We start from the raw sequence: 26,607 nt of genomic DNA on the forward strand, positions 1-26,607 counted from the left end.
CCTTGATGAGCTCTTAAGCAGCACTTGTCCTGTGTGCCTGTTGATGCATCGTTAGTAGAGCATGAGAGCATTCCTTCCCTGCCTTTCAATATAATGTCCTCTGGCAAGCTCTAGGGAAAGACACAGTCCCAAGTGTTAGTCTAAAATGCTTGGATAGAACACGGACAAGGATTTCTCTGGGTGATATATTTGATTGGATCAATAGCATAGTTAGGATAGAATTAGAGAAGTTTTTGGAAGTAAGACATTCTTCTTCATGTTTTACTGGATAAAACAAAGACAGACATTATTTACTTTTGGCCTTGATACCTTATTAACTCATGAAAAGTACCTAGAACTCAGATACCAGAGAGACAGTAATATTATCTCAGGGATGTGCAGCTCATGCCAAAGGCTCTCTAGAAGGTGCAGTCAGGTACACCCAGTGCTTCTTCCAAAGCATGGAGCCCACCACGCAGCGCTGAATGGAAAGGCTCTGTCTCAGATATGACTTCTGGTATTTATAATATGGGATGTTTCCAAGCATCCAAAAGCCACTTAAAAGCTAAAGAAAACTATGATCTCAGGCTGCTTACAGACATGAAAAAATAGAGTTTTACTTTCAGCTCAGTGCACCCTCACACCAAACCCAGCGTATGCCCAGAAGGGGCATTGAATTAGTTGGACTTGGCTCACCCAATGTCTATATAGATTGTGCGCTTCAGCAGGGCTTTTTGGTGCATTTATCTAATAGCTGATTTCATAGATTTCATAGATTTCATAGACATTAGGGCTGGAAGGGACCTCGGGAGATCATCGAGTCCAGCCTCCTGCCCGAAGCGCAGGAAGTCAGCTGGGGTCATAGGATCCCAGCAAGATAAGCATCCAATTTACTCTTGAAGGTGTTCAATGTAGGTGCTTGAACCACCTCCGCTGGCAGACTGTTCCAGACCTTGGGGGCTTGGACAGTAAAGAAATTCTTCCTTATGTCCAGCCTGAAACGGTCTTGCAGGAGTTTGTGACCGTTCGACCTCGTCATCCCTTGGGGCGCTCTGGTGAACAAATGTTCCCCCAGATCCTGGTGGTCACCCTTGATAAATTTATAGGTGGCCATCAGATCACCCCTGAGCCTACGCTTTTCCAGGCTAAAGAGTCCCATGGCTCTCAGCCTGTCCTCGTAAGGTCTGTTTTCCTGACCTCTGATCATGCGCGTGGCTCTCCTCTGGACTCTCTCAAGCTTCTCCACATCTTTTTTGAATTGTGGAGCCCAAAACTGGACGCAGTACTCCAGCTGCGGCCTCACCAAGGCCGAGTACAAGGGGAGAATGACGTCCCGGGATTTGCTCGAGAAGCATCTATGGATGCAAGCCAGCGTTTTGGTCGCTTTACTAGCCACAGCATTGCATTGCAGGCTCATGTTCATCTTGTTGTCAATGATGACCCCCAAGTCTCTTTCTTCTGTAGTGCTAACCAACGTAGCACTGCCAAGCCTATAAGGGTGCTGCAGGTTTTTCCTCCCAAGGTGGAGAACCTTGCATTTTTCGGTGTTAAACACCATGAGGTTCTCGTCTGCCCATTTGCTGAGCTTGTCCAGGTCAGCCTGGATCACCCGCCTGTCCTCTGGCGTGGATGCTTTGCCCCAAAATTTGGTGTCATCGACGAACTTGGCCAGTCCACTCCTGACTCCAATGTCCACATCGTTAATGAAGATGTTGAACAGTAAGGGTCCCAGGACAGAGTCTTGAGGGACCCCACTGGTCACAGGGCACCACGATGAGTGACTGCCATCAATTACAACCCTCTGGGTCCGACCACGGAGCCAGTTTCCCAGCCAGCGGATCGTGGTGGAGCCAAGGCCACAACTGGCCAGTTTGGTCAAGAGGTGATCATGGGATACCAGATCAAAAGCTTTTTTGAAGTCAAGATATATGATATCAACCTCTTCTCCCTTGTCCAGGTGATAGGTCACCTGGTCATAGAAGGAAATGAGATTGGTCAAACAAGACCTACCCGCAACAAACCCGTGCTGGCTGTCCCTTAGGATGTTAGCCTGGGCCAGTCCCTCAAGGATGGCCTCCTTAATAAACTTTTCTAGGATCTTCCCCAGGATAGAAGTCAGGCTAATGGGCCTGTAGTTAGCTGGATCCACTCTCCTCCCTTTTTTGAAGATCGGCACCACATTGGCCTTCTTCCAGTCTTCGGGCACTACACCAGAGCCCCAGGAGTTTTCAAAGATCCGTGCCAGGGGCTGGGCTATGACGCTCGCCAGCTCCTTGAGTACCCTGGGGTGCAGATTGTCAGGGCCAGCTGACTGGAAGGTATCCAGCTTCTCAAGGTGTTCCTTCATGAGGTCAGCATTTATGGAGGGTAGGGGATCCCCCTCACCCGGATCTCCCTGTCCCATAGCAGGCATGGGCGTCCCATGGGACTCATGAAAGACTGACGCAAAGTACCTATTTAATAGGTTGGCTTTTTCCTGGGCATCAGTTGTCAGTTGCCCCCTCTGGTTTAGCAGGGGTCCAACATTGCCCTTGCTTTTCCTCCGGCTCCCCACATATCTGAAAAAGGACTTTTTGTTGTCCTTGATGCCTGAAGCTAGTTGGAGTTCAGTTGCAGCCTTGGCTTTCCTGGTTTGCTCCCTGCAGGACCGGACCAGCGCAGAGTAATCCTCCTTGGAGGTGAATCCCGTCCTCCATCCTTTGTAAGCTTTCCTTTTTAACCACAGGAGGTCCACTAGGTCCCTGGAGAGCCAGGGGGGCTGCTGTGCCTTCTTGCTGCCTTTCCTCCGTGTTGGGATAGATTTAGCTTGTGCACTGAGGATCTCTTCCTTGAGAAGCAACCACTCTTCTTGAACTCCCCTCTCCCTGGGGTCATGGTCCCTGAGGGCCTGACTGACTAGCCTCTTGAGCTTGTCAAAGTCGGCTTTTCTGAAGTCAAGGACTTCTGTGTTGCTGACTGACTTGCCAGCTTTACGGCGGATGGTGAAGGTGATCAGCTCGTGGTCGCTGTCGCCCAGCTTCCCATTGATCACTAGGTCGCCGATTAGGTCGTCCCCCGTAGCCAGTACAAGGTTGAGCAGCGCTTTGCCTCTCGTTGGCCCACAGACTTCTTGAGTCAGGTAGAGGTCATCCACGCACGAGAGAAAGCTTTGCAACCGCTCGGATTTTGCTGAGTGATCTTCCCAGGAGATGTCCGGGTAATTGAAGTCACCCATGACAACCAAGGTCCTGGAGCAAGCGGCCTCAGTTTCCAGGCGAACTCCTGGTCAAGCTCAGGACTTTGACTGGGAGGTCTGTAGTAGACTCCCACCGTTGTGTCCCCTGTGCCATATTCCCCACGAATTTTTACCCAGAGGGTCTCTAGCTGTCCATGCCGGTCGCCAACGTCAGCTTGCAGGGACATGTAGCTTTCCTTCACATTCCTTGAATCAGCTTTAGATAAAAACACCAAAAAGTCCTGCTGATGTGCCCAATCTAGACACTGGCAGGGCGAGATCAAACTAACGCGCTTCCTCTTCCGGTCAAGCGCTGTTTGTTTGTTTGTTTCCCGTGTCTGTAAGCAGCCTATAACTGTGAGCAAGCCTCAGAGCACAGAGAAATCAGTAGTCTACTCTGGACCTGTTTCCTATAAAGTAACCACAGATGTAACAAGCAACAGATGAGCCGGATTTACCCCAAAGGCACCCGGATGGACTCATCCAACTACATGCCCCAGATGTTCTGGAATGTCGGCTGTCAGATGGTGGCGTTAAACTTCCAGACCATGGGTGAGTTACAGACTGTCCCAGGGCTTCTTCTAGGAAAGAGTTATGCTCAAATCCTGTGTTATTTCCTCTTCTTCCCTTTAATGGTGTTTCCCAGTACTGCCCTTGGTCTCCAAGCATGTTTGTTTTCTCTACTTCATTTCCTGTCACAATCTTCCTGTCTGACTTGGTGCCTGGCCTGCACCCCTTTTCCACAGAACTGGAAGTGTTCATACAGTCCTTCACTGCAATAGCTGTCTCTCTGGATGGACACACACACACACAGAGTAGGTAACATCGTAGGCCAGTGTAATCTCATTTTTAATTCGTGTAGAGCATTCTGGTGCTGGAGGTCAAGCCTTTCCCCTAAGGTAGCACACACAACTAAGTGCCAGTCTTGAAAAAGAGGAGCTGCCCTTTACCACACTCTCTGCCTTTCCCTCTCTGCTGCTGTATCCAGTGTGCTGATCTGGGAAGGGTGGGGTGCACCTTCTCTGTCCACTTCTGATACCATCTGACAAGGGTGAAGCCAGACAGAAGAGAAAGGCATCCAGGATCCCAAGTTGCTCCCTGCTGTCTCTGAGGATGCACAGTGTGGTGGTGCAGGAGGAGATTTGTGGGATGTGGAGAGGAAAAGTGGGAGAAGCGGGGAAGGAAAATTATGGGAGAGTGAAATATGAAAGACTGAAGAGATTGTTTTGAATGTAGAGTGTGGAAAGAAGGAAGAGGAGAGTGGATGGCAAGGAAAGGAGCAGAGTACCTTAATATAAACAGACAAACAGGGGTAGAGAGAGGGGAAGGAATGCGAGTGGGGGAGCTCAGGCTGAAGTAGAGGTACTGCAGAGGAGACTCTTGGTCTAGTTTTGCTACTGGCTGTCTATGTGACCATGAAAAAGGTCACTTCATCGCTATGCTTTAGTTTGCCCCTCTGGGTAACAAGTACTAGTGATACCTTTCCCAAAAGGAGGCTGGGAGGTATTTCACATTTGAAACATTGTGTGATCTCTGGATGAAAGATACTGTACGTGCAGTGTTCCTGTTCATTCCTTAAAATGTATGGTCTGTACTGGTGTGTCCTCACAGAAATTCCTCTCCCTGTGTCTGTTTGTCTGTCTCCCCCAGACCTCCCTATGCAACAGAACATGGCCCTCTTTGAGTTCAATGGCCAGAGTGGCTACCTCCTCAAACACGAATTCATGCGGCGTCCAGACAAGCAGTTTGACCCTTTCTCTGTTAACCGCATTGACGTGGTGGTGGCAAGCAGCCTGTCGATAACGGCAAGTACAAACCACAGCACTGTGCATGCACAGGAGGGATATAAGTAGCGCCTATGTCCCCTCTGTTTATTACCCAGCAGGGCTCTTAATAGCAAATGAACCCATAACTTCATGTGAGAGTGTTACTATGGCAACTTCAAGGCCTTTCACTGTTTAAAATTAATCATAATCGCATGAAAATGGAAAATTAGCATCTGCCACAGGGAATGATCCATGGCTGTGATGATGCAGAGGGAGGCTGGTGGAGGAAAAGAACAGAGACAGGTGAAGCTGGAGAGTGGGCTGGAGGAGAGAGGGAAGCGGGGGCAGGCCGCAGAAGAGGCTGCCCTGAGGCTGGAGGAAGTTTATAGGACGTTCCTACAGCTTTTTGTTTCTTGGCTTGTTCTTAGATTCTTTCTGGCCAGTTCCTTTCTGAACGCAGTGTGAAGACATATGTGGAAGTAGAATTGTTCGGGTTGCCTGGTGACACAAAACGCAAATATAGAACCAAACTGACCTCGACTGCTAACTCGATCAACCCTGTATGGAAGGAGGAAGTTTTTGCTTTCGAAAAGGTAACGACTCAAATTAAAGATCTCATTGACCACAGGGAGTGTTTTCTGGAGATCCCACGGGCTATATATTCCTGAGAATTCATAGGCACCTAAGGCTCTTTTCTGGAGATTGTAAGAGCCACACGTTCCTTTACAGATGGAAGGCTGTTGAGGACATTTTTGGAAATCCATGGGCCAAAAGGCTGTGTGTGCATCTTCAGCTAAATTTTCTAATCAAATTGGCCTTGAGATTCTCCAACCACAGGGAAACGAGAGGCAAGAGGAAATGCAGCTACGTTGTTGCTTCATAGTATGAGGAACAGTGATTTCTGGGACACATCGTGGAATAATGGGAAGTTGCAAGACAAATCAGGTTATGGCACCTGTACAGCTCTGCCCAGAAGTATTGATCTGGTGTTCAGCTATGAGGATAGGGGAAGGAAGCACAAAAGTAATAGTAATTCTGAGCCTTGATATAGAGCCATATGTGAGCAAAGACCTGTGAATATGTTAACTCCCATCTTCTCCCAGCACCCTTGTGAAAATAGGGGAAGCTTTTACTTTTACCTTCAAGTTACATGTTACACTTAGACCATATTAAAGCCGTGAAATGTTAAGCAGTGTTAAAGTTAGAACATGCTGTGAGAAGTTGCATGCTAAGGGTTAATACTGTTTCTTGCCTGCACAGCTGTGACTTGCCACTGGAGGTTTGGTGAGCAGGGGTAGGCCTTGGAGCCAGAACACCCTGCTCTGGGTGGTGGTTGGGGGCCTGGGAGTGATGTACTGTACCTTGGGATGCACAGATTCACTGCAAATTGCCCAGTTATCTCAGCAGATTTGACAGAAGTTAGTCTAACACAAGCTAGGTAGCATGGCCAAGAGTTAACCTTCACCTGAAGCGCTGTAACTTAAGACACTCCGAGGGCACTTAGCATGAATTAACAAGCTCTAGCATGCAGACGCTTGTGTTTTAAGTGCCCTTAATATGGTCTAAGTGTGACCTGTAACTTCACCTTTAGTGTGAGCTGGTATTATCCCCAGCTTCTAAAACAGCTTAAGGGGGAAGGAAACATGCACTGACTTGCCCAAAAATACTGGGGCTAAGTCTTAGAGTTCAGGGTTGCACAAATGTAGAACTCTTGGTTCCAAAATGATACCTTTTATTAGACCAACTGAGAAATTGCAAAAAAATAGCTTTTTCTGCAGTTCAGTGTTAGAGTTCAGGAGCCCTTGACTCCCACTCTGGAGGTCATTTTTATAGCCCATAACGTCACAAAGTAGCTCTTGCCAAAGAGAAAGTGATTTCCTCTCATATTGGTTCCTGAAGTTGATTTTTCACATAGTGAAACAAGCACCCTGTTAGAAGTCAAAAGCATTGGGACTTTGACCTCTTATGCTTTCTCCACAGATTATGATGCCAGAGTTGGCTTCCCTCCGAATTGTGGTTTGGGAGGAAGGGGGAAAGTTTGTTGGTCATCGCATCATTCCCGTTATTGCTGTACATTCAGGTAAAAGTGAAGCCTTTCTGTAGCACCACCTTCAGTGTCTGTTAGCGCTGCCCTGGGACCATTTTGTCTCTGCACAGCACAATCTCAGCCTCAGCTAGACTGTGCACTAGAGCAGCTTAATTCTTCAGGGGCTTAGTACAAAGGAGGTAAACTATGCATTTCACTGTCTTGTCTCTACAAGATTCATCTGTAAGCAGGGGAGACCTTTCAAACTCATCTCAGTGGGCCCATTGTTTAAACAACAATTTCCTAATACAGCTGCACCCCCATTCCCCATGTTACCACGAAGCTGCTGCATTCCCTGTTGGGCCTTTGGCCAGAAGGGGAGGGGACTCACTCAATCTCTTCTGCTTCCTTATTTCAGGCTATCACCATATTTGCCTTCGCAGTGAGAGCAACATGCCCCTCACTATGCCCTCTCTCTTTGTTTACCTGGAGGTAAAGGACTACATCCCTGACAGCTGGGCAGGTAGTGTATTGTGGAAACCTGACATAGTGTATCCTCTATGGAGCAGGAGCCCTGACTCCAAATTGTTGGTGTATTGACGTGACCATGAGAAGTTGACTTTTATTCTCCCTTTGCGGGTTGGGATGATTTTATGTACTACTACTACTACCCAACAGCCAAGAAAAGGATTACCTAGAGCAATGGTTCCCAATATGTGGTACAGATACCACCAGTGGCATGCAGACAACCTGTCAATGGTACGCGTTAACCGATTCTTATAGTTAACTTATATGACAAAACATATCATTAACTCATGACAAAAAATTACTGGTTGTTCTTAAGGCTGAACTGAAAAATTTGCTGGTGGTACTTAAGGTTGCTACGTTTTAAATTGGTGGTGTGCAGTCTATCAGAGTTTGGTGACTGCTTGACCTAGGGTATGAAAGTTGGAAATACTCCCAGGAAGTATCTTTTTTCCTCAGTTTTGAAGTAAGCTATTCAGGAAACATAATAAAGAATGCAAGTGTTGTTCCGATAGTTGTATGGGATACTCTCCCACTTAAAAATGGGTTATACAAGCAGTGGTGAGAGAGAGAGAAGGCCTCAGGAATGAAGAGAAGAATGGAAATCCCTTTTTTTGAAGCACACAAGGAATCTTTAACCTGTCCAGGAGCAAAGCTGTGCAAAATTCAGCAGTTCTGACTCCACAGAAATGAATACAGACATTTATTTTCATTTTGATCTCTGGCTAGCTTATTCCTTTCCCAGTATGGAAGTCATTTAACCCCAAACCTAAAGGGAAACTCTTCTGAAATCACAAATTTCATATAAGTTCAGTGCAGAGCCCCAAGTCAGTCTGGATTAAGACAAAATTAAGGTGAGCTGTATCAGAAAGTTTAGTGTACTCTTTACTAACCTTAGTTTGGGCTTCAGACTTGAGAACTTCTTATGATTCTCAGTTACATTGCAAGTATTTACACTTCTAGGTAGGGCTGAGGTGCAGTGAGAGACAAATGAAGGAAAATATATTCCCAGGACCAGAGAGTTGACCATCCCTCTTCATGGGGGATGGGGATGGGGGGAGTTGGAAGTTATCAGGCTGGGCCTGAGGTGGAAAGATAAAACAGTAGAAGAGGACCCAGCAGGGAGAAGGGCAGGAAGAATCCTGGCACTACCTGTGAGCAGGGTTTAATCAGGCTGCAAATACAGTCCTAAGGCAGCGAGTGTGGAGAAGGGATAGGACCAGGAGGGCAATCAAATGAGTCTTTTGACAATCTGGTGCTATTCTTTGTTTTTAGATCTAACTGTTGCCCTCTCCAACCCAATTAAGTATTTTAATGTCATGGACAAGAAATTAGAGAAGGTGGAGGGCTCCGCAGAGGTGAGTATTCACAAGTATTGCAATTGGACCTCACATGTGCTGTTAAGTAATGAAATGGGATCTTGGACCAGTATCAGAGGACCAGAGATGACCAAGCAGGGTGCAGGGCCCCAGGCAAATCAGCCTATGCAGGGTGCTGCCCCTCCATACTCCAGACACGAAGAAGCCAGCAGTGGATTCGGCGGCAGATGGTGGCAGGCCAAGCGGCTGTATGTGAAGCCACCGGCAGTGGCACTGAGTCACTGCGGCTGCTCCACCCAGCTCTGTGGGGCCCCCCAAAGCATGTAGCACAAGGCAGTCACCCTGATTTGCCCCCCACCCCCAAGAATGGCCCTGCAGAGGATTAACACAACACCTCATTCAATAAGTGACAGAAAGGCTTTATTTACTCCAAAATAAACTCATGGTTAAATGAGCCCAAACCAAAGAAAAGTCCAGTATTTAGCTATAAGCTTATAATTTATCACTAAACAGGCAAGAAAAGAGATGGTCTGCTTCTTCCAATTTCTCGAGATGGCTGGGGTGCAGCAGCAGCTCTTGTCAGAGAGATCTTTCATTCTTGAAGCGTGCACCCTGTTAGCCGTTTCAGTCCTCTTATAGCCTTTAGCTCAGCATCTTCAAAGAATTCTTGTAGTTGTGTAAATCAAGAGAGAGTCCCAAGCAATAACTGACAGGAACATCCTGTTAATCAAATTGCTCATTATTGGCTATCAGAAAGTTTCACTTTGAATGAAGTCCTACTAAGTTTGTAACATATCAAGGAACTGATTAACAACCAGGGAAAACACAAGGTTTTGAAGAGCGTCCTTGGAAAATCAAGGGAACCACTAGACGAAACAAAAGTAAATCGGGAGGAAGTATCTATCACATATGGAGAATGACTTCCTGCACGCAACAGGTGCATCCACACAAGCATAGCTGTGCAGTATGTGGCACTGCAAACGTGTTTGCAGTGCCACATACCACACAGCCCAGTGTTCTCCACACTGCAAGGGTATACTGCCCAAGTGTGTGCTGTGCCAGGTTTTTTCCCCCTGCAGGTATTTTTTTTGACCCCTGGCTATCTAGGGTTCAAAAAAAAACCCACAACCCTGCGGGAAAAGAAAACTGCTGAAAAGCAGAGCTGGGCCATCCAGAGCTGTGCTGCAGCTGGTGGCCAGGCTCTGCATGGCAGAATTGCCATGGCTGCAGCCCTGGGGAGCCCCTAGGACTCCAGGTAAGGCGCTGGGGCCAGCACAGCACTGGCCACAGTCTCCCCTACCCCAGCCGGGGCAACATGTCACATGCCAAAATGCACATGGCACAGGTGCTCCCCAGAGACAAATAGCTGTGGCACAAGGTGCATCCCTGGTACTTATCCCTGAGGAATCAAATGTCTGGACATGCCTAACATGAGTTGATTGCAAAAGAAATATTTACCATATTAATTACTCAAGGGTAGACATTTCACACGGTTACATACCAAACAACTAGGAGCCTGCTTAAAACCATCATAAATATAGTAATAGAAGCTGGAAGTGACATCATTATTTCTTCTCAGAAGAACCAGATGCAAACTCGCATCCTCTTGCCCTATGCAGTCAGTATCAGTGTATTTTAACTTGTGTGTGTAGGCCCCAGCTTGCATGAGTTTCAGAGTCATTGATGCTTCATGAGTTCAGTCTGAGACCATGTTCAGTGCTTATCTGTCTGGATTGTGTGAAGGTGATTCAGTCTTTGAGGGGCAGCAGGGGCTTCAGTGCTTATGTTAGGAAAACTCTGATTCCTGGGGGCTATGTCAAGTTCTTGGTATGATAATTATAGAGCTTACATGAGATCTGAAAGACCATCCCCAGCTGTCTGGTGTTTCACGAAGCTGGGCAGATTAGGGCTGAGCTCTTGGGAGACCTCACTGTCTCCAGTTGGAAAGCACATTTTTTATTTGCTTGGGTTTATTCTTGTATTGTTTGGTCTTTTAGTCTGCAGCTCCATTTCCTGTGTCTTTTACTGTTGCACTGATTCACCTCTGACCTTTGTTTTAGAGGCCTAACATGCAGAGGAGTCTTATGCCAGATGAAATCAATGGGATAGCAGATTTCACCATGAAGTTTAGTACCCCTTCTCCAAATGGACCAGCAGGTAAAGCTATAGATTTGAGTGGGACTCAGAGAATGAGAAGGGAAGATGACCATTGTCCGAATGTGAAAGGAGGGGATACCAAAAGGCCTAGGGACTTTGTTTTGGAAACAGAGCCTTCCAGGCTTAAGTCACTTGCTTAAATTGGAACAGTGGTCAATACTGACCAAAAAGTGTTTACCAGAAGTGGATTTACTGACCAAAAAGTGCTACCACCCAATGACTCTTCAGGGTCCTCTGTGAAGAGACTTGCTCTTTTCACTCCATTTCCAAGTGGCTAGTAGTATAACCATGCCAATTAATAGCATTGGCAATCTCAGTAGGTGAATCAAAGGTCCAAGTGTAGTAGATGCAGTAATGCAAGCCAAGCCCCACCCCCAGTCTCAGACCCTCACCCAAGAGTGGGAATGGAGGAAAACCCCAACAGCCCAGAGACATTTCATGGTCCACTGCTCCATTTCAAGCCAGAAGTCCTAGAAGCTTGTGAATGGGACTTCCCTTTGTGATTTCAGGAACCATGGCTGTGGGGAAGGAAGAAACCGTAAAGGAAGCTGCTAAGGAAGTTACAGGTAACTCTACCCTGCTTACTTATAAGGTTTGAGGCCCCAGTTTTATTTCATTGTATAGTGGGGTGATCTGTCTGGTGTCCTAACACTAAATCCATGCTAATCAGTATTAACATCTCTATATGCATCCTTGTGTGTTACAATATCCCACTGTAACAGGCTAGGACACCAGGGATGGCCACGATGCACGCTGCTGGTCACCCTGTGCCTGTTCTGCCCTTGGCCCTTAAGCATTCTCCCCTTTCTGCTCTCCTGCCACACCTTAATGAAAACAAGTACTTAGAAGACAAAGGTTGCCCTTCAGATCTGAGTGAGATCTCATCCACTCCTGAGCTTAGGTCTCACTACTCAGCTACTTAGGGGCTTATTACATGGCTCCAACCGTCCCTTACACCAGACCCATACCTCACAGATGTCACCATCTGCCATCAAGCCATTTCTCTATGCCCTCACCCAGGCACTTCACCCAACTCGGCTACTCCTCGGTGCAGCCCTGGGTCTCTGACCCCAGTCTCATCTTTCCCGAGGCACTGGGCCCCTGACCCTGACTCTGCTCTTCTCTGGACTGTGGGTCCTTGACTATTGTTGGTCTCCGGCCATGGCCCTCCCAGCCATTGGTCCCTCTCCCTAGACCAGGTTAAGCAACCCCTGGCACGTGTGCTGAGCATGGCACACAAGGCCATTTTGTTCTGCACACCACCACCAGCCCAGGGTCTAAGCAGCTGCTGCCAGCCACAGAGCCCAGGCTGCTCCCAGCAGGCGGCTGGGAGGCTGCAAGCAGACAGGGCTCCCTGGGCCAGCTGCAGCTGGGAGGCTGCAAACAGCTGCTCTGGGCTCCAGCATGTCAGCACTCCAGCACCCTCCAAGGTAGACATTGTGGTTTTTTCGGCACTGTGGCCAAAAACGTTGCCTAGCCCTGCCTTAGACCCTGGCCCTGTTCCTAGGCCAGCTGAGATCTCTGAGCTCCCTGGCCCCAGGGGTCTCCAGCTGTGGCTCCTCCTTGACCATTAGCTCCTCCTGGGCACTTCTCCTAAACCAGTTCAGACCTCTGGGCTCCTTGGCCCTGGTTGCCCCTCCTGAGTTACAAGTTGCTGACTCTGCCTCTCTACCCCTTGTGAACTATGGGTCTCTGACCCTCCTTGCTCTCATGACCATTCAGCTGTGGCCCTGCTCTTTGGATTTGGCTGTTATCTTTCAGGCCCTGGCCCCACTTCTGGGCTGCTGAAGCTACTTTACCTCCCCTCATTTCAGCCTTAAACCACTGCTCTGCTTACCCCAGCTTAGGTGTTTGCTAGGAGCCTGGCTGCAGCCCTGCTGCTCAGTTCTTCACATCTTAACTGCCAGGATCAGATTACTGCCCCAGCTCAGACTCTGGGCTTATATCCTATAAGCCCTACCCCCTTTTGGGTCATGGGACTTCTGATTGTCTCCTGGGTACCTGCAGAGTGCTCCATCGCAATCTGTTGTCTCTTAAAGTAGCAGGAGCACCAAGCCTCCTGCTGCACCCACATATTAACGTACTTGAGATTCAACATGGGGCTCTTGTAAACTGTAAGCAGCAGCTGTATGAAAAAGTGAGTCCATAGATTCACTGATTCAGGCCAATTGCCCATAGCAGTATCAACCTCAGCCCAGGCAGAGAACAGCAGAGAGCTTTGTCATCTTTATCCCTTCTCCCTTCTGACCAGGTAGGGCCCTTTTTGTCTTCCAGCACAAGTAGTTGCAGGATGGGTAAGTTTATGCTCAGCTGCCAATGACTCAAGGAGACCGGGCAGTAGCTGTAAATAGCTGGAGCACAGCAGCCACAGCTGCATTGATTTCCTGCCTCAGGGCATGCCTTCAACACATGCTCCACATGAGGGGATCCTGAGGGAGACAGCCCGGAGCTAACACAGCTAGCCCTATCCTGCACAGGAAAGCTCTTGTGTTTGAGCAGTTCCAGATCTGCTGCCTGTGGCAAAATGTCACAGAACAACTATTCTGTCTCCCAGGAAAGCTGATGTTTTTACTGATGTGCATCCAAGCCAGGGATCCACCAATTGCTGTGCTGGCCTGGTGGTTGTCCTTGTGCAGGGGCCAGTGTTGGAAAAACAGCCTGAAAATAAACAGAAACAAGAATATGGAAGGGAAAGTCTCTGTATGGAAAGGAGGTGGTTAACCAGGCAATCAGGACTGCTGATTCATTGTATTTTAGAGCTGCAGACGGCCAGCATTGAGGAACTGCAGAAGCTGAAGCTTTTTCAGAAGCTGATAAAAAAGCAAGAAAAGGAGCTGAAAGAGCTGGAGCGGAAGGGATGCAAGCGCAGGGAGGAGCTGCTGCAGAGATACTTGGTCTTCTTCCCAGAGCGGGGCAGCCAGAGTGGCAAGTGGAGAATGTGCTCTGGGAAAATCCCAAAGAAGAAAAGGTATAAAATAGTGCAAGGAACTACCCTGTGTTAAGTGGAACTTAGGAGGCCTCGCTGTTCCCACACACTGGAGTGCTTCCTACAGAGAAACAGGCCTGAGCCATGTGTCCCCTCCCCACCCCCCGCCCCGACACAGGCATGGGCTGTCACAAACTTCTGTGGCTTTGCAGGGCATCACATGTCCTCTCTCAGTGGGGTACTTCTTCATGCAACAAGAGGTGGCAGAGTATGGAGAATGGTTAGGCATCACCTGTGCTGCTACAGTGTCCATTATTCCTTTACCTGATGTTGCAGGAGCCTGACTACAGAGGAGGTCAATGCAGGAGTGAATCCTGCCGAGATGGCAGACTGCACTGACAGCCAAGTCTTGGAACTGAAGGAGAGCCTGGAGATGGACCTCAACCAACTGGGGGAAGAGCTCTATGATGGCATTCGGAAGAAGAAAGAGCAGCATGCCACAGAGGTAAGGCCTGCACATGTACCTCTAGGGACTTCCGGACATGGTGGGACCCACCCAGGGTGTTCCAGCAATAGGAGTTACACCTCAGTTAATTGCCACCAGCATAGCATTGTAGACACAGCCAGGTGCAAGGATACCCCTGAACGCATCGCCAGTGGCACATGGAAACAACATGTCATTCCTATATTCTGCTTCAGTTGTTATCAAAGACTGCTCAGGCCCTTACTGCCCCCAGAGGCACCATGTTCACACAGCATCCTCCCACCACATCCACTCCGGGCCCTGTTCTAGGGGCCTCCCCCTCTTCCTGCTTCTCTTGAGATATGGGAGCATTTTGCATTTGCCTTCTGTCACAGTCTCTCAGACTCTTACTGCTGTGGAACATACTCTAGAGGCCATCAATAGCTGTAGTGCCCTCAGATGAACACCCACAGGCAGAACACCGCCAGAGAGAGAACACCAGAAGTCAGAACACAGCCCAGTGACACCACCCATGACTTCCTGCAAACTCAGCGCATCCCAGAGGCCCTACATAACGTGCACTCATTGCATCTACACTCACAGACCAAAAGGTAGGAAACTGCACATGCAGTATAACCTTCAGTACTGTGACAAAACCCACAAAGACAGCTCCACTGATAGAGGCCAGCTATAGCCTGCCAGCACAATTTGGTCCACAGGCATCAATCTAGGTTTGCATAGCCAGTGTTAGGTAGCTCCAAAACCAAGCTGATTAACTGGATAGTATACATGATGGGCAGAGCAGGGAAGTCAGATCCTGACTGCACTGTTTTTGATCCTTTGAACAGCAAATTGCCAAAATAATGGAGTTAGCCAAAGAGAAACAGGCAGCTGAGCTGAAGGCACTGAAGGAATCATCAGAAAGGTAAGCTCTGAGCATTTGAGCAGCAAAGGAATAATGCAAGCCTCTTATTCAATATAGGGCTTTTCATTAATAGTCCTCAAAGCATTGTGCTGAGATTGGTAAGCAGTGTTCTTTTTACTATACAAAAGAGGAAACAGAAGCACCGAGCAGTTACTTGACTTGCCCAGGGTCTCTCAGCAAGTCAGTGGCAGAGATGGGAAGGTGGCTCAGGTCTCCTGACTCCTCTGTTTTGCATTTTACAGGTAGTATCACTTAGAGACATTTTAGCTGGTCAACCTGTTTTAGCCGACCTGTTTTAGCTGGCCGGCCCTTTTTCTCCTAGGGAGATAGAAATATAGGACCAGAAACAACTTCCTGGATCACAGGCACCCATCCCCTGCTGTCACAACCACCACATCTTATCATCCCTTTCATAAGCTGATCAAGGTCCACCTTAAAACCAGGGCTGTTCCTTGCTCCCACCTCTCCTCAGGGTCTAGGTCTGCTCCTGCCCCAGCTCTCCTGATGATTAGCAGTTTCCTCTAATTTCCAGTGTAACCATATCCATGGCTAATTTGTAAGCATTTATTTTTGTACTAGCACTACCTTTAGCTTAAATAACACCTCTCCCTCCCTGGGTTTAGCTCAAGTGTATTTATTTATAGGCAGCAATTACATCAACTCTCACCCTTCATTTTACTACCCTACAAACCAAACTCTTTTAGGCTTCTCATGTATGAGCATCTGTGTTCCTTTGCTTATCTTCATGACCTTTCTCTGTCCCTGTTCCACTTTGAATATCTCCCCCTTGAACATGGGTGCCTGGAACAGTTTCCAAATAAGCTCTCACCAGGCCTTCTGTGTAGCAGCATTAACACTTCTCCATCTCTCACGGAAATAACTCAGTGGATGCATCCTGGGATTGCACTTGCCTTTTCTAAGGACTACACCCCTGTCACGTGTACAAGCGCCCTTGCTTATCTGCATCATGTTTGAGCTTTATAGTCATCAGTTGCAGGTGTCTGATTTTGTCTTATTTTTCTCTTTGGTTACTTGCTATTCTAGTTCCCTTATAAGTTTTACTTTATGTTCTGTGCCATACGTGTGTGCCTTTATTTGAACTTGTTGTGAGCTAGATTTCCATTTTTCCAAAACTGTTTGTTTGCCTCCAGTAGCCTTCTTGTATAACCCATCTTTTGTTCCAAGTACTCTCTTGCTTCCTTTTTTCTTTAGGGGCATGAGTCTGTTAGGAATGTTCTAAAAGACAACACTAACAAGGTGTTGAGAAGTAATGGGTATGAATTTGTTTGACTTACACATTAGACCTGGGTTATTTTCTCCTGTCTCCTGGATCTGACTCACCTTGGGTAAGGAGCATCTTAAATGCTGTAAACAAAAGGTCTTATTTTAATTTGAGGTCTTTTATGACATTTTCCTTCACTAACGAATTTGCTTTTCTGGGGTGTGACACACTCCAGGAGTTTATTTGTGTATCAGCCTGTGTTTCATAGATTTAAAGTATGCAATGGGTGATGGTCTTCCCATCCATGATGCATCCCTTTCGCTACAGTGATATTAAAGAGATGAAGAAGAAGCTAGAGGCAAAGCGACTGGACCGAATCCAAACCAAAATCCGGAGTACCAGTGACAAGGCTGCTCAGGAAAGGTACCACAGTGGACAATGCTGGGTGTGGTCTGCCAAAAGTACAGTCCATTTCTGGGGCAGTACAGTGCACTGTAGCCTTTATCACCACTAGGGAGATTCTGAAGGTGGCTACATTGGCCATGGAAAGGAAACCTTTATATGGTGTTTTTCCTCCTATCTTTTATTTCATGCCCTCTTGGAGGAAAGCTCTGCTGTTGGTTGGTATGGCTGACCTGGCCTGCCTCTCCCAACTTAGCAATCAGTTGTTGCCATCATGTCCTGATATACAGGCCCCTGTGCTCCACAGGAAAAGCGTCTGCTCTCTAATGGCAGTAGCTATGTCCCTACTGCTGCCTGCATTCTGGTCTGTGGTACTTTCCTCCCTGTACTGCTATGTGCTCTCTGTGTAAAGGAGTCAGAGAAATCAGTTCCATGCAGTGAATAAGTGGCCGATCTCCCAACTCACTTGCGGAGCAAGTGTTTAGCATCTCTTAAAGCCAAGCCTAAGGAGTCCATATGCAGATATTCTGGATGTCATTAAAAACAGATGAAGATTTTTCAGCTGAAATTCCCAAACCCTGACAGGAAAGCAAGCAAGCAGGGAGGAGAGTCTCCATATGGTATTTATCTTAAGGGTGATCAGCTGTCCTTGATTGAAAAAAAAAACAACCACAAATTCTCTTATTATAAACCCCAAAATCTGTGATTAAAATGAAACACCGCTATACAGAGAGAGAGATAACAATTGAACACTATGTTTTATTGATATATTTACAATATTAAAGCAATTTGGTAGCCTACTCATGCTTCAATCACTATGATAATATACATTCTAAATACCTATATATTTTGGTATTGATTTTTATCATAGAAAATCAGAGCTCCCTCTGCCTTTGCTCACCAGGATTCAGATCCAGGCCCCTTACTCCCCATTCACAGACCCTCAGCCCTGTCGGTGCCCCTCACTCCCCACCCCCACTCCCAGCCCCTTGGCCCTTCTAGTGCCCCTCACCTCGACCCACAGCACTCTGCACTCCCCCAGCCCTGCCAGAGGGGGCCCCCACCTGCCAGGCCTACAGAGCCAGGGACCCAGGTACACAGCCCCCTACCCCCCGTAGCAGTGGCTGAGCCCCAACTGCTGCCTGCAGGAGGCAGCAGCTGCTATGGCCTGAGCAAGGAGCAGAGTGAGGAGCCCTGGTCCCCCTCCCCCAGGGGCCTCAGCATAGCCCATGCAGGGGTGGGTGCAGGGCAGTGGGGTGTGGGGTTGGCTCCCTGCCATGGTGCACACTCCCAGGGTGTGGTGGGAGGCATGTGCCCCCCAGATCTGAATGCAGGATGGGGGTGGGCTGCCTGCTACAGGCTTGGGCTCCCCACCCTGATGCCCTTCTCCTAGGGCCTTGGAGCTATGAGGGACAGCTCCATGCCACCACCCCCACTGCTGCCAGGTGCACAGGGATCATATCGCCAAGGCAGCATGGAGCTTGCAGCATCAAGGAGCTTCCCTGCCTAACCCACACTGCCCTGCCGTGCTGGGTCCTGCCCTCTGGGCTGTGGAGGCCCCAGGAGGAGAGCAGCAGGGTGGGGAGCCCGCAGTGGGCAGCCTGCCCCTGCCCCTGCCCCGCACACAGGTTGGAGGGCACTGGTCCCCGCCCTTCTCCCAGGAGTGCGTGCAGTGGCGGGGAGCTGCCTCCCCTGCCTGAGCCCACAGCAGCCAGCTTGCATCTGCTCCATGCACATATCTTCCTGGCCCCTGCCACCGCTTCCCAAATGAGCCACCCACGGCTCTATCCTGCCCTCTGCTAGAGCCCTGCAGCCATGCATTTCGGCCCCATTCCCCAAATCCCATGCACTGTCCAGCTGGGCACCAGCCCCAGCCCTGTTCTGCCCAACTCCCTCCCTATGGTGGCCTTAATTCCCCCCCCCCACTGCACTCCCAGATTTACCTCTGGGAGCTACTCTCCAGGCTGCCTGGTGCCCCCTGCCTGATTGCCTTTCTCCCACTCCCCCCAGTCCCTTGCAGGCTGGAACTCTGCCAGCTTGCAGAAAGCTCTTTGCAAAAGAGTAAAATCTACACGTTTCTCCACTTAATTGAAAAATCCATGTTTTTCTTGGCTAAAGGGGAAAATCCACTTTTTTTTTCTGTGGGAAACTGAAAAACTGGATCCCTGGTTATCAGTATTGCTATCCATTTTTATATGTTTCCCTTATCCTAGCTGATCTGCACTCAGCTTTGTTTAACCTCTTAGGACATGTCGCTACCCCTTCCACTGTTCTTCTGAGAGCACCTCCAAGAGGCATGCCCTGCTCATCAGCTCCACACACACCAAACCCAGAAATGAGGCAGTGAAGCCACTCTGAGAGCACTTCCTGCTACCAATGCAAGCACACCAGAGATCTCTCTCTCTCAGGAGCTGGGGGGACCCTTAAGGCAGCTTTACTGCCTTGTTTCTGGGTTGAGCAGGTGGACATGCTTCTTGGACTTGCTTCTTGGTGGCATTCTTAGGAGTGCTTTGGAGATGAGACAGACGTGTCCTTATGGGATGGCAATGCCACCTCTCTCTTCTAACCATTCTTTTTTCCTATGTGAAGGCTAAGAATGCTTCCCTTCCCTAATACTCCTTACCTAGACATGCCCCACCTGGCTACACAAGCATCGCACACTAGGCTCAAAACCAGCTCCTCCAGAAAGCTTCCTGTTAGTCCATGTATAATAATTTGTTAGCATCCCTCTCAGTTAAAATATTTCTTTAGCTCCTCAGTAAGATTTAGTGCCTGTTAGCTTGGAAGATAGATTTTTCTTATGCCACTTCTATTTATACTACGTATGTCATAATAATTCATACTTTATAAGCCCGTTTTTCAAATTGCTACTTCCATTAGTGCATTTTTAGACAATATAGTGTACTTCCAGGTATAAATTATTTGCCTTTCTGTATGGATGTGAACAGCACTATATTAAATGTGATATTTCATGGTAATTTTATTGACATTGACTGACTGAGGCCTTCTGTAAAGATAACAGATGAACAGGATTTATTTTATTAATAACTGCTGCTCTTGTGTTTTTGAAGATTAAAGAAAGAAATTAATAATTCGCACATTCAAGAAGTGGTGCAGATTATCAAGCTGGTAAGTGTCTCCAGAGAAACTTGCTGTACTATCTTTGTTTTTGAAGATGATGGTATATGTATATATGAACCATGGTTATTTCATTTGCATGAGCCAAAATGGATTTCTTTGAGGTGGCTTATCCTGTCAAGCTGGCAGCTTGGAGTAAATGCATATTCAAATCCATAGTGGCTCTGGTTTCTGAGATAGGGTGAAAAATGCCACAATCTCACTAAAGATCCGTACAGCCTCACCAGGGTTTCCTTAAGAGCTGGAGACAAGGCAACACAGGTGTGATTTCTCCAAGATTCTGCAAATTCAACCTTGTAGGAGGCTGCAGAGAATATTTTTTACCACCTCTGTTCAGCGATATGGCTTTGGGCCCTGGCATCACTGCAGTGTTTTTAGTCACTCCATGGTTATAAATCTGCAGCTGTGGATCCTCTAGGGAGATCCTCCTCAGTCCCCAGCGGAGTTCTGCCTCTGATGAGCAGTCACAGACCTGGTGTACAGAGCATGTTTATAGAATGATTCCCCCAGTGTTGAATCCAGGACTTTGAGTACTAAAGAAAAAAATTCCACTGGTTGGATTAGAGGGAAAGGCAACACAGACTTGGCAAGTTACATGCAGCTTTGGCTATCCTGAACTTCCTCTGTTGTAGAGTCATAGGCCCACATTGAGTGTGTCTGGTGGCAGAGACGGGCTGGAATTGTTTTACAACATATATGTGAGAGTTTGTTTTATTCTTCTAAAGATGACAGTAAAGGCTGCCATACTTCAACAGAAACTGGAAAAGAAGCAGGCAGATTGTTTGCAGAAGATCAAGGAGAGAGAAATCCAGGTAAAGGCAGGGATAACCCCAGGATTTTATGTGATTATTCAGTACATTATATCCTAGACTTAACCAGGACTTGGGCTATTTTATGAACACCCTCCAGCTATTCAGAGTAACATTACGTCTATCATGTACCCCCAGTTCCTCTCCAAGTACATCCTATGCAAGTTACAGTGAGAATCCAAATGATTTAGATGACTTGAAACACATCTCCATGTCACTATGCAAGTTGACAGAGAATCCATCTGTGTGCGCTTTGCTGGCTTGTATGACCTGAGTTAGTGAGCTTTATGCAACTTCCACCAGGCCAGTTTAAAAATTACAAAATGTACAAGTTAAACTGGCACCTTGGTTGAACAGAGTAGAGTAGAGACTTTTGATTTTGAGATGACCGCCCCCCTAAGCAGGGTGAGATAACTGAACAGGATTGTGATGAAAATTAGTGCTGTCACTTCCTTGATGTACATGTACTTGAGCTAAAAGAACTGCAGCCTCCTGCTCTTGAAATCCAACCCCTTGCATGAGTAGAGGGAGATAGTTGTGCTAGTGTGAAGGCAGACAGGGCAGGGCAGCACCTATGAGACCAGCAGATTCAGAGAGATATAAGCTTCTGTAGGCAACCAACTTATTTTGTAAGAAGCTATCAAAGTAGGCTATCACCTATGAAAACGCATGCCTCTCTGAACCAGATAATCTCTAAGGGTACTTACAGACAAGGTGGGGGGAACCAGTGCTTTACTTCCAGTTCAGTGTGCCCCCACATCGAATGCACATGGCCAGAAGAGGAATCACATCAGTTTGACCCAGCTTGTCTAAAGTCTATATAACTCATGCACTTCACTGGGGCTTTTATCTAATAGCTGATGCAGTCAGATCAAATATGGCTCAATTCCTGACATAACCCTGCTGCAAGCAGAGTTGAAAAAACTGAGATTCTGCCCTATTATGTTCAGTTCAGTTTTGTTCATTTAGTGATAGCTTTGTTTTCCAGCAGCCAGTGGATACTGGGGCTCAAGCAGCCTCATGCACTCCTTTGTGCAATCACATATGCAGCCAGTTTTAAGACTGGGACAGCCGTGCTTTAAATTACATCAGCGGGGACCAGAGGACTGTGGCTTGGGAATGAGGGGCCTGGACCTGCATCCTGGTGAATGAAGGTGGTAGGGGGAGCTCTGATTTTCCATGGTAAAAAACCCAAAATCAAATAAGGCTCAATCAATATCCCTGTTGATTGAATCAGCTATTAGATAAAAGCTCCAAAAAGCCCCACTGAAGTGTGTGAGCTATACAGACACTGGGAACTGGTCAAGCTGACATGAATTTCTCTTCTGTTAAAAGCAGTTTTGTTTTGTTTTTTCCATGTCTGTTAGCACCCTAAAATACCATTCCACTCTGCCTTCAACCTCTTTCACTGGCAATGTAACCCTGTTGAAACTGAACTTTGCTTTTTCTCCTGTGTTACAGAGGTGACACTAGATCAAGTGTCATGCATTGAGTGGTTTTTCTGTTTACAGCTCCAGCAAGAGGCATTGGCAGAATACAAGGAGAAAATGAAAACCCTTAATGTGGAGGTACAAGATATGGTGAAGAACTGTATGAAAGTCTGCTCCCCTTTGGAGCCTGACATCAGGAAGGAAGAGGTCCTGAATGCCAGTGAGGGAGAACAAGGCACTAAGGAACAACTGGAAGAAAAGATCCCTGTAGCTGAGATGTCAAGGCTTGAGCTATCCAAAGCTGAAACTCAGTATGAGGAGATATCTGCACAGAACCAGGAAAGCAAATTCTGAGAGAAAATCCTCCTCGCTCTTCCATGTCTGGAAGGGTATTTCCAGCACTAGTGGGGTCTGTAGTAAAGCTATGGACATGAATAACCATCATATATAGGCAGAACCTTTCCCTCCAGGGATTTGTATCAGTTGCTGAAATCCTTCAGAAATTTCCTACATTATTATCCTTCTAAATATGGGAGAGAAAAGGTTTGAAGGCATCAGCTGATGAGAGGCTAGATCTTGGTCATGTTGTGCATGACCTTAGCATCAGGGCATTTCAGCAGCAAGAAAGGCTCTGTGGCTCTCAGTTCTAGTAGGACCAGCTGTCCATCATTATCTGAGACTTCAGCAAATGTATTCTGTTTATAAGAGAGAGTGTCACTTATGGCACCCCATGCCATATTCAAACAGCATATCACTTTCCTCCTCACAAACCTAGTTAAATAGTGCTAGTTGAACAGATTCTGGCCTGTTGTGGTCTTTCTGAGTTCTTTGCAACAGAGGACTTCCTCTATTTTTGTTCCATAGTCAAAAACAAGTGAAAGTGAAGAGCTGGCATTTTCCAAGGGTTACCCCGAGTCTGAAAAAAAGGTGGAAAAACCACTACTGTAGACATTATTGCATGGCTATGCTGGTGCAGCCCTCTAGTGGAGACATGGTATATGCCAGCACCACTGCCATGAAAAAAAACAACCCACAACAAAACCTTAAGCCAGCAGAAACGCTCAGCTATCAGCAGAGCTACATCCATACCAGGGATCTTGCTGATAGGATGTTTTCATGCCTATCGTCAACATGGCTAGACTGGAAGAATTGTGTTGCGTAAACTAAGCTTTAGGGAAGAATTACAATTAACACTTTGCTTGTCCTGTGGTACAGAAGACACCACGAACTGTACATAACACTGCCTCACACACCAGCTTTCTCCCCAGTTATGCCACTTTCCTCAGTCATTTCTAGCACAGACAGTTCTCTCAAGGCCGAGTGGCAAGCCATACGTGGCATGGTGTGTAATTTAAAGTACGGTCACCCCAATCTTAAAACTTGCTGCATGTGTGATTGCATACGGAAGTGCATGAGGCTGCTTTAGCTCCAGTATCTACTGGCTGCTGGACCACAAAGCTATCAAGCACTAGATGAATAAAACTAAACTGAACACAACAGGGCAAAAATCTCTATGCCATCACTTTTTCCATCTCTGTGCTTGCAGCAGAGAGATGTCAGGAATTAAGCCCTATTCTGGGGCCCCCAGTATAAACTTGAGTAGTGTCTGCCTGTGGGGCCTGGAAGCAGATGTAGCAGTAGTTCACTGCCTTTTGATCATGCTTCCACTTTGTTCCCAACCAGTACTCCATACATCTCCTCCCCAAGGCCTGGGCAGGGGGGCTATCAAAGAGCACTTACGCCAGTTCTGCAGTAGCTGTCTATAGGATTTTTGTGCACGTCACTTTAGTTCTGTCTCTGGCCAGTGCACCCTTGCAGCATGGTTTATGCACACAACAGTTTTCATACACGTTATCTTGTAACAGCAATGCAGTTAACTCCATTGGAAGTAGTAAATTTACCTTATTACATGATAAATTGCATTTCTGTTAGTGCTTTTATCTCGTTAGGTGACTCAGCCCTGAGAACCATCTATTTGTAAACAGTGAGCATTAATTAAAAGCAAGTGGGAAAGGATATGATTTGGTGTAAAAAAGAACCAGGAATGGGTAGATTGTTTCTGTGGAGCTTCATGCAAAGGTGCACTAGGAAGATGACAGTGGTCAGCTTCTCCAGACTTACCTGCTCAGGATACAATGGAACAGACTCCTGATATCTGTCACAGATGTCTGTTGCCAGCAGGTGCAAAGGACCAGGTCAGCAGCTCTGAATGCCCTGTCTGTTGAAACAATCCCCTAGAACTTAGAGCTGCCATCTTTAGTGTACCTTTGTGCTGCTGGAGCACAGAGCAGTCTCTCTCTATAGAAGCTTTGTCTACTTTGAACTCTCTTCCAAGTCAAGCAAGAGAGGAACAAATAAGAGAATGTGCTTCTGGTTTTCAGAACCTTTATTGATAGGCAACACTGGAGGGAAAGAAGAGGTATTCCTGACTAGAGAGTTGCTACAGATTCCCTCACACAGGTTTTTATAGCATTAGATGCTGCTACCCAACATGATATTTGCCATTGTAGAACTGTTCTTCTTAGGTTTATAGCTGGCCTGGTGTGGCAGACATAGGTAAAGCAGTCCTGCTGAAAAGAGTGATTACTGAATGAAAACCGTTGCACCAAAGTACTACAGTGATGAATGTATTTTAAAATGTAGCTATACATGCAGTTAGCTCAGAACAGATACCAAAGACAAGAAGGTCCTACTGTACTCTGATGTCCAGGTAAAGGCGACTTATATCTCCCCTGTAGCATTGCATTGGCATTGAAAAATACACTGTTTTTATCAAAAGCTGAAGGGATTGTGTATTGTAAAGTTGTGATTTAATTTATTTTATAAAAAAATAAAAAATTACATTTCTATAAAACTTCTTACATCTTTTTTCTTAGGGTGAGGTAGGTTAGTGGGAACAAAATGGATAAAAAATGTAGCACAGTGCAGGTGGGTGACAACAGGAATATCACGTTTCCATAGTTCTCTATTATTTATACTCACTGTTCTCAGCTGCTTTCCTAATTCTAAACAAAAAGGGAATTATCAAGAGACAGGAAGGTCCCTTGATTAGTATACTTACTAATGGTGACAGCCAGACAAATCATGAGCCAAAGTAGAGAAGTATTTGTTGCAGATGGCTATCAGCAAAGACACAGGGCAGGGTATCCCCAGCTGCTGGGTGGGAGGCACAGCTGGACGCTGAGCAGGGTGGAGTGTCATGCAGCTGAATGTGGAGCAGTGGCACTCCATCCCCACCCATGCGCGCATACCCCCCTAGGGCCTTCTCATACCCCTGGTTGACAACCCCTGACTTAGATCATGCTAAAGTGCACTAAAAATTGTCCGCATGTTAGAGCTCATTAACTCATGCTAAGTGCCCTCTGAGGCCACATCCAGATGTGCATGGACATTTGAATTCCCAGGGACAATTAGCAGCAGCATACCTTGTGTCACTGCTAGTTGTCCCTGGGGAACACCTGTGCTATGTACGCTGTAGGGTGCACACTGCGCCATGCATGCATGGGGTAGGGAAGGCTGGGGCCAGTACCTGGGGGCCTCCCGGGGCTGCAGCAGCAGTGATCCTGCTGCACAGGGCCTGGCTGGCAGTGGAGCGTGGCTCTGGCCAGCCAGGCTCTGGCTTTGGGCAGTGCATGGTGCTACCATGTGCGCTGCTCCACTTTTTTTTCTGGTATAAAAAACCCATCTGCACTGCTCCCTTGCAGCATGGAAAACAACTGAATGTGTACCACGGACGTGTCTGCCATGCTTGTCAACGTGGCCTAAGTGTCTTGCAGTTACACCATTTCAACCAAGGATTAACTCTGGGCTGTGCTACCTAAGTTTGTGTTAGGGTAACTTCAGTCTGCTCCCCAAAAATAAAATGATCAATCTGCAGTCTTTCAGTATCCTAGGATGTACTACTCTCAGATCCCCCTCACTCTCACCCAGAGCAGGAATACAACCCAGGTGTCCTTCTGGCCATGCCCCTGCTTGCCAGACCTCTAGTGGCAAATCAGAGCTATGCAGGCAAGAAATGGTATTAACTCTTAATATGTGACTAACTCGAACACTGCTTAACATTTCAGAGATTTAGTATGGCCAAACATACATGTAACTTCACCCACAAAGTGTATCAAACAAAAACTAACCAATAAACAGAGATAGGAAAAGCTACAGCATACATAAACTACACTAAAGTCATTGTTTCTTCTCTTCACCACTAATTGCTGAATATACCCATATGATAGAAAATTAAACCCGAAAAGGACCTTAGGAGGTCATCTAGTACAACTCCCTGATCAAGGGAAGATCATCCCTGTTTAAG

The 26,607-nt window shown here is 47.1% G+C and overlaps 1 protein-coding gene across 2 annotated transcripts in view; it reads left to right on the plus strand.

Annotated features, from left to right (window-relative positions):
- Positions 1-25,149, plus strand: part of PLCB2 (phospholipase C beta 2) — an 82,108-nt gene extending 56,959 nt beyond the window's left edge. For both annotated transcript variants that reach the window (XM_090033451.1, XM_090033452.1), the window contains 15 exons: positions 3,621-3,745; positions 4,844-4,998; positions 5,388-5,552; positions 6,940-7,039; positions 7,404-7,508; positions 8,786-8,868; positions 10,890-10,986; positions 11,496-11,552; positions 13,744-13,954; positions 14,249-14,417; positions 15,224-15,300; positions 16,850-16,945; positions 19,996-20,053; positions 20,788-20,874; positions 22,383-25,149. In XM_090033451.1, the coding sequence (XP_089889577.1) occupies positions 3,621-3,745; positions 4,844-4,998; positions 5,388-5,552; positions 6,940-7,039; positions 7,404-7,508; positions 8,786-8,868; positions 10,890-10,986; positions 11,496-11,552; positions 13,744-13,954; positions 14,249-14,417; positions 15,224-15,300; positions 16,850-16,945; positions 19,996-20,053; positions 20,788-20,874; positions 22,383-22,655 (1,858 nt within the window). In that variant the 3' untranslated portion in view covers positions 22,656-25,149. The remainder of the gene's footprint in view (positions 1-3,620; positions 3,746-4,843; positions 4,999-5,387; positions 5,553-6,939; positions 7,040-7,403; positions 7,509-8,785; positions 8,869-10,889; positions 10,987-11,495; positions 11,553-13,743; positions 13,955-14,248; positions 14,418-15,223; positions 15,301-16,849; positions 16,946-19,995; positions 20,054-20,787; positions 20,875-22,382) is intronic.
- Positions 25,150-26,607: the final 1,458 nt, after the last annotated feature.

This window comes from Crocodylus siamensis, chromosome 2 (assembly GCF_052110815.1).
Source record: "Crocodylus siamensis isolate JL-2025a chromosome 2, ASM5211081v1, whole genome shotgun sequence".
NCBI classification, from domain to species: domain Eukaryota; kingdom Metazoa; phylum Chordata; order Crocodylia; family Crocodylidae; genus Crocodylus; species Crocodylus siamensis.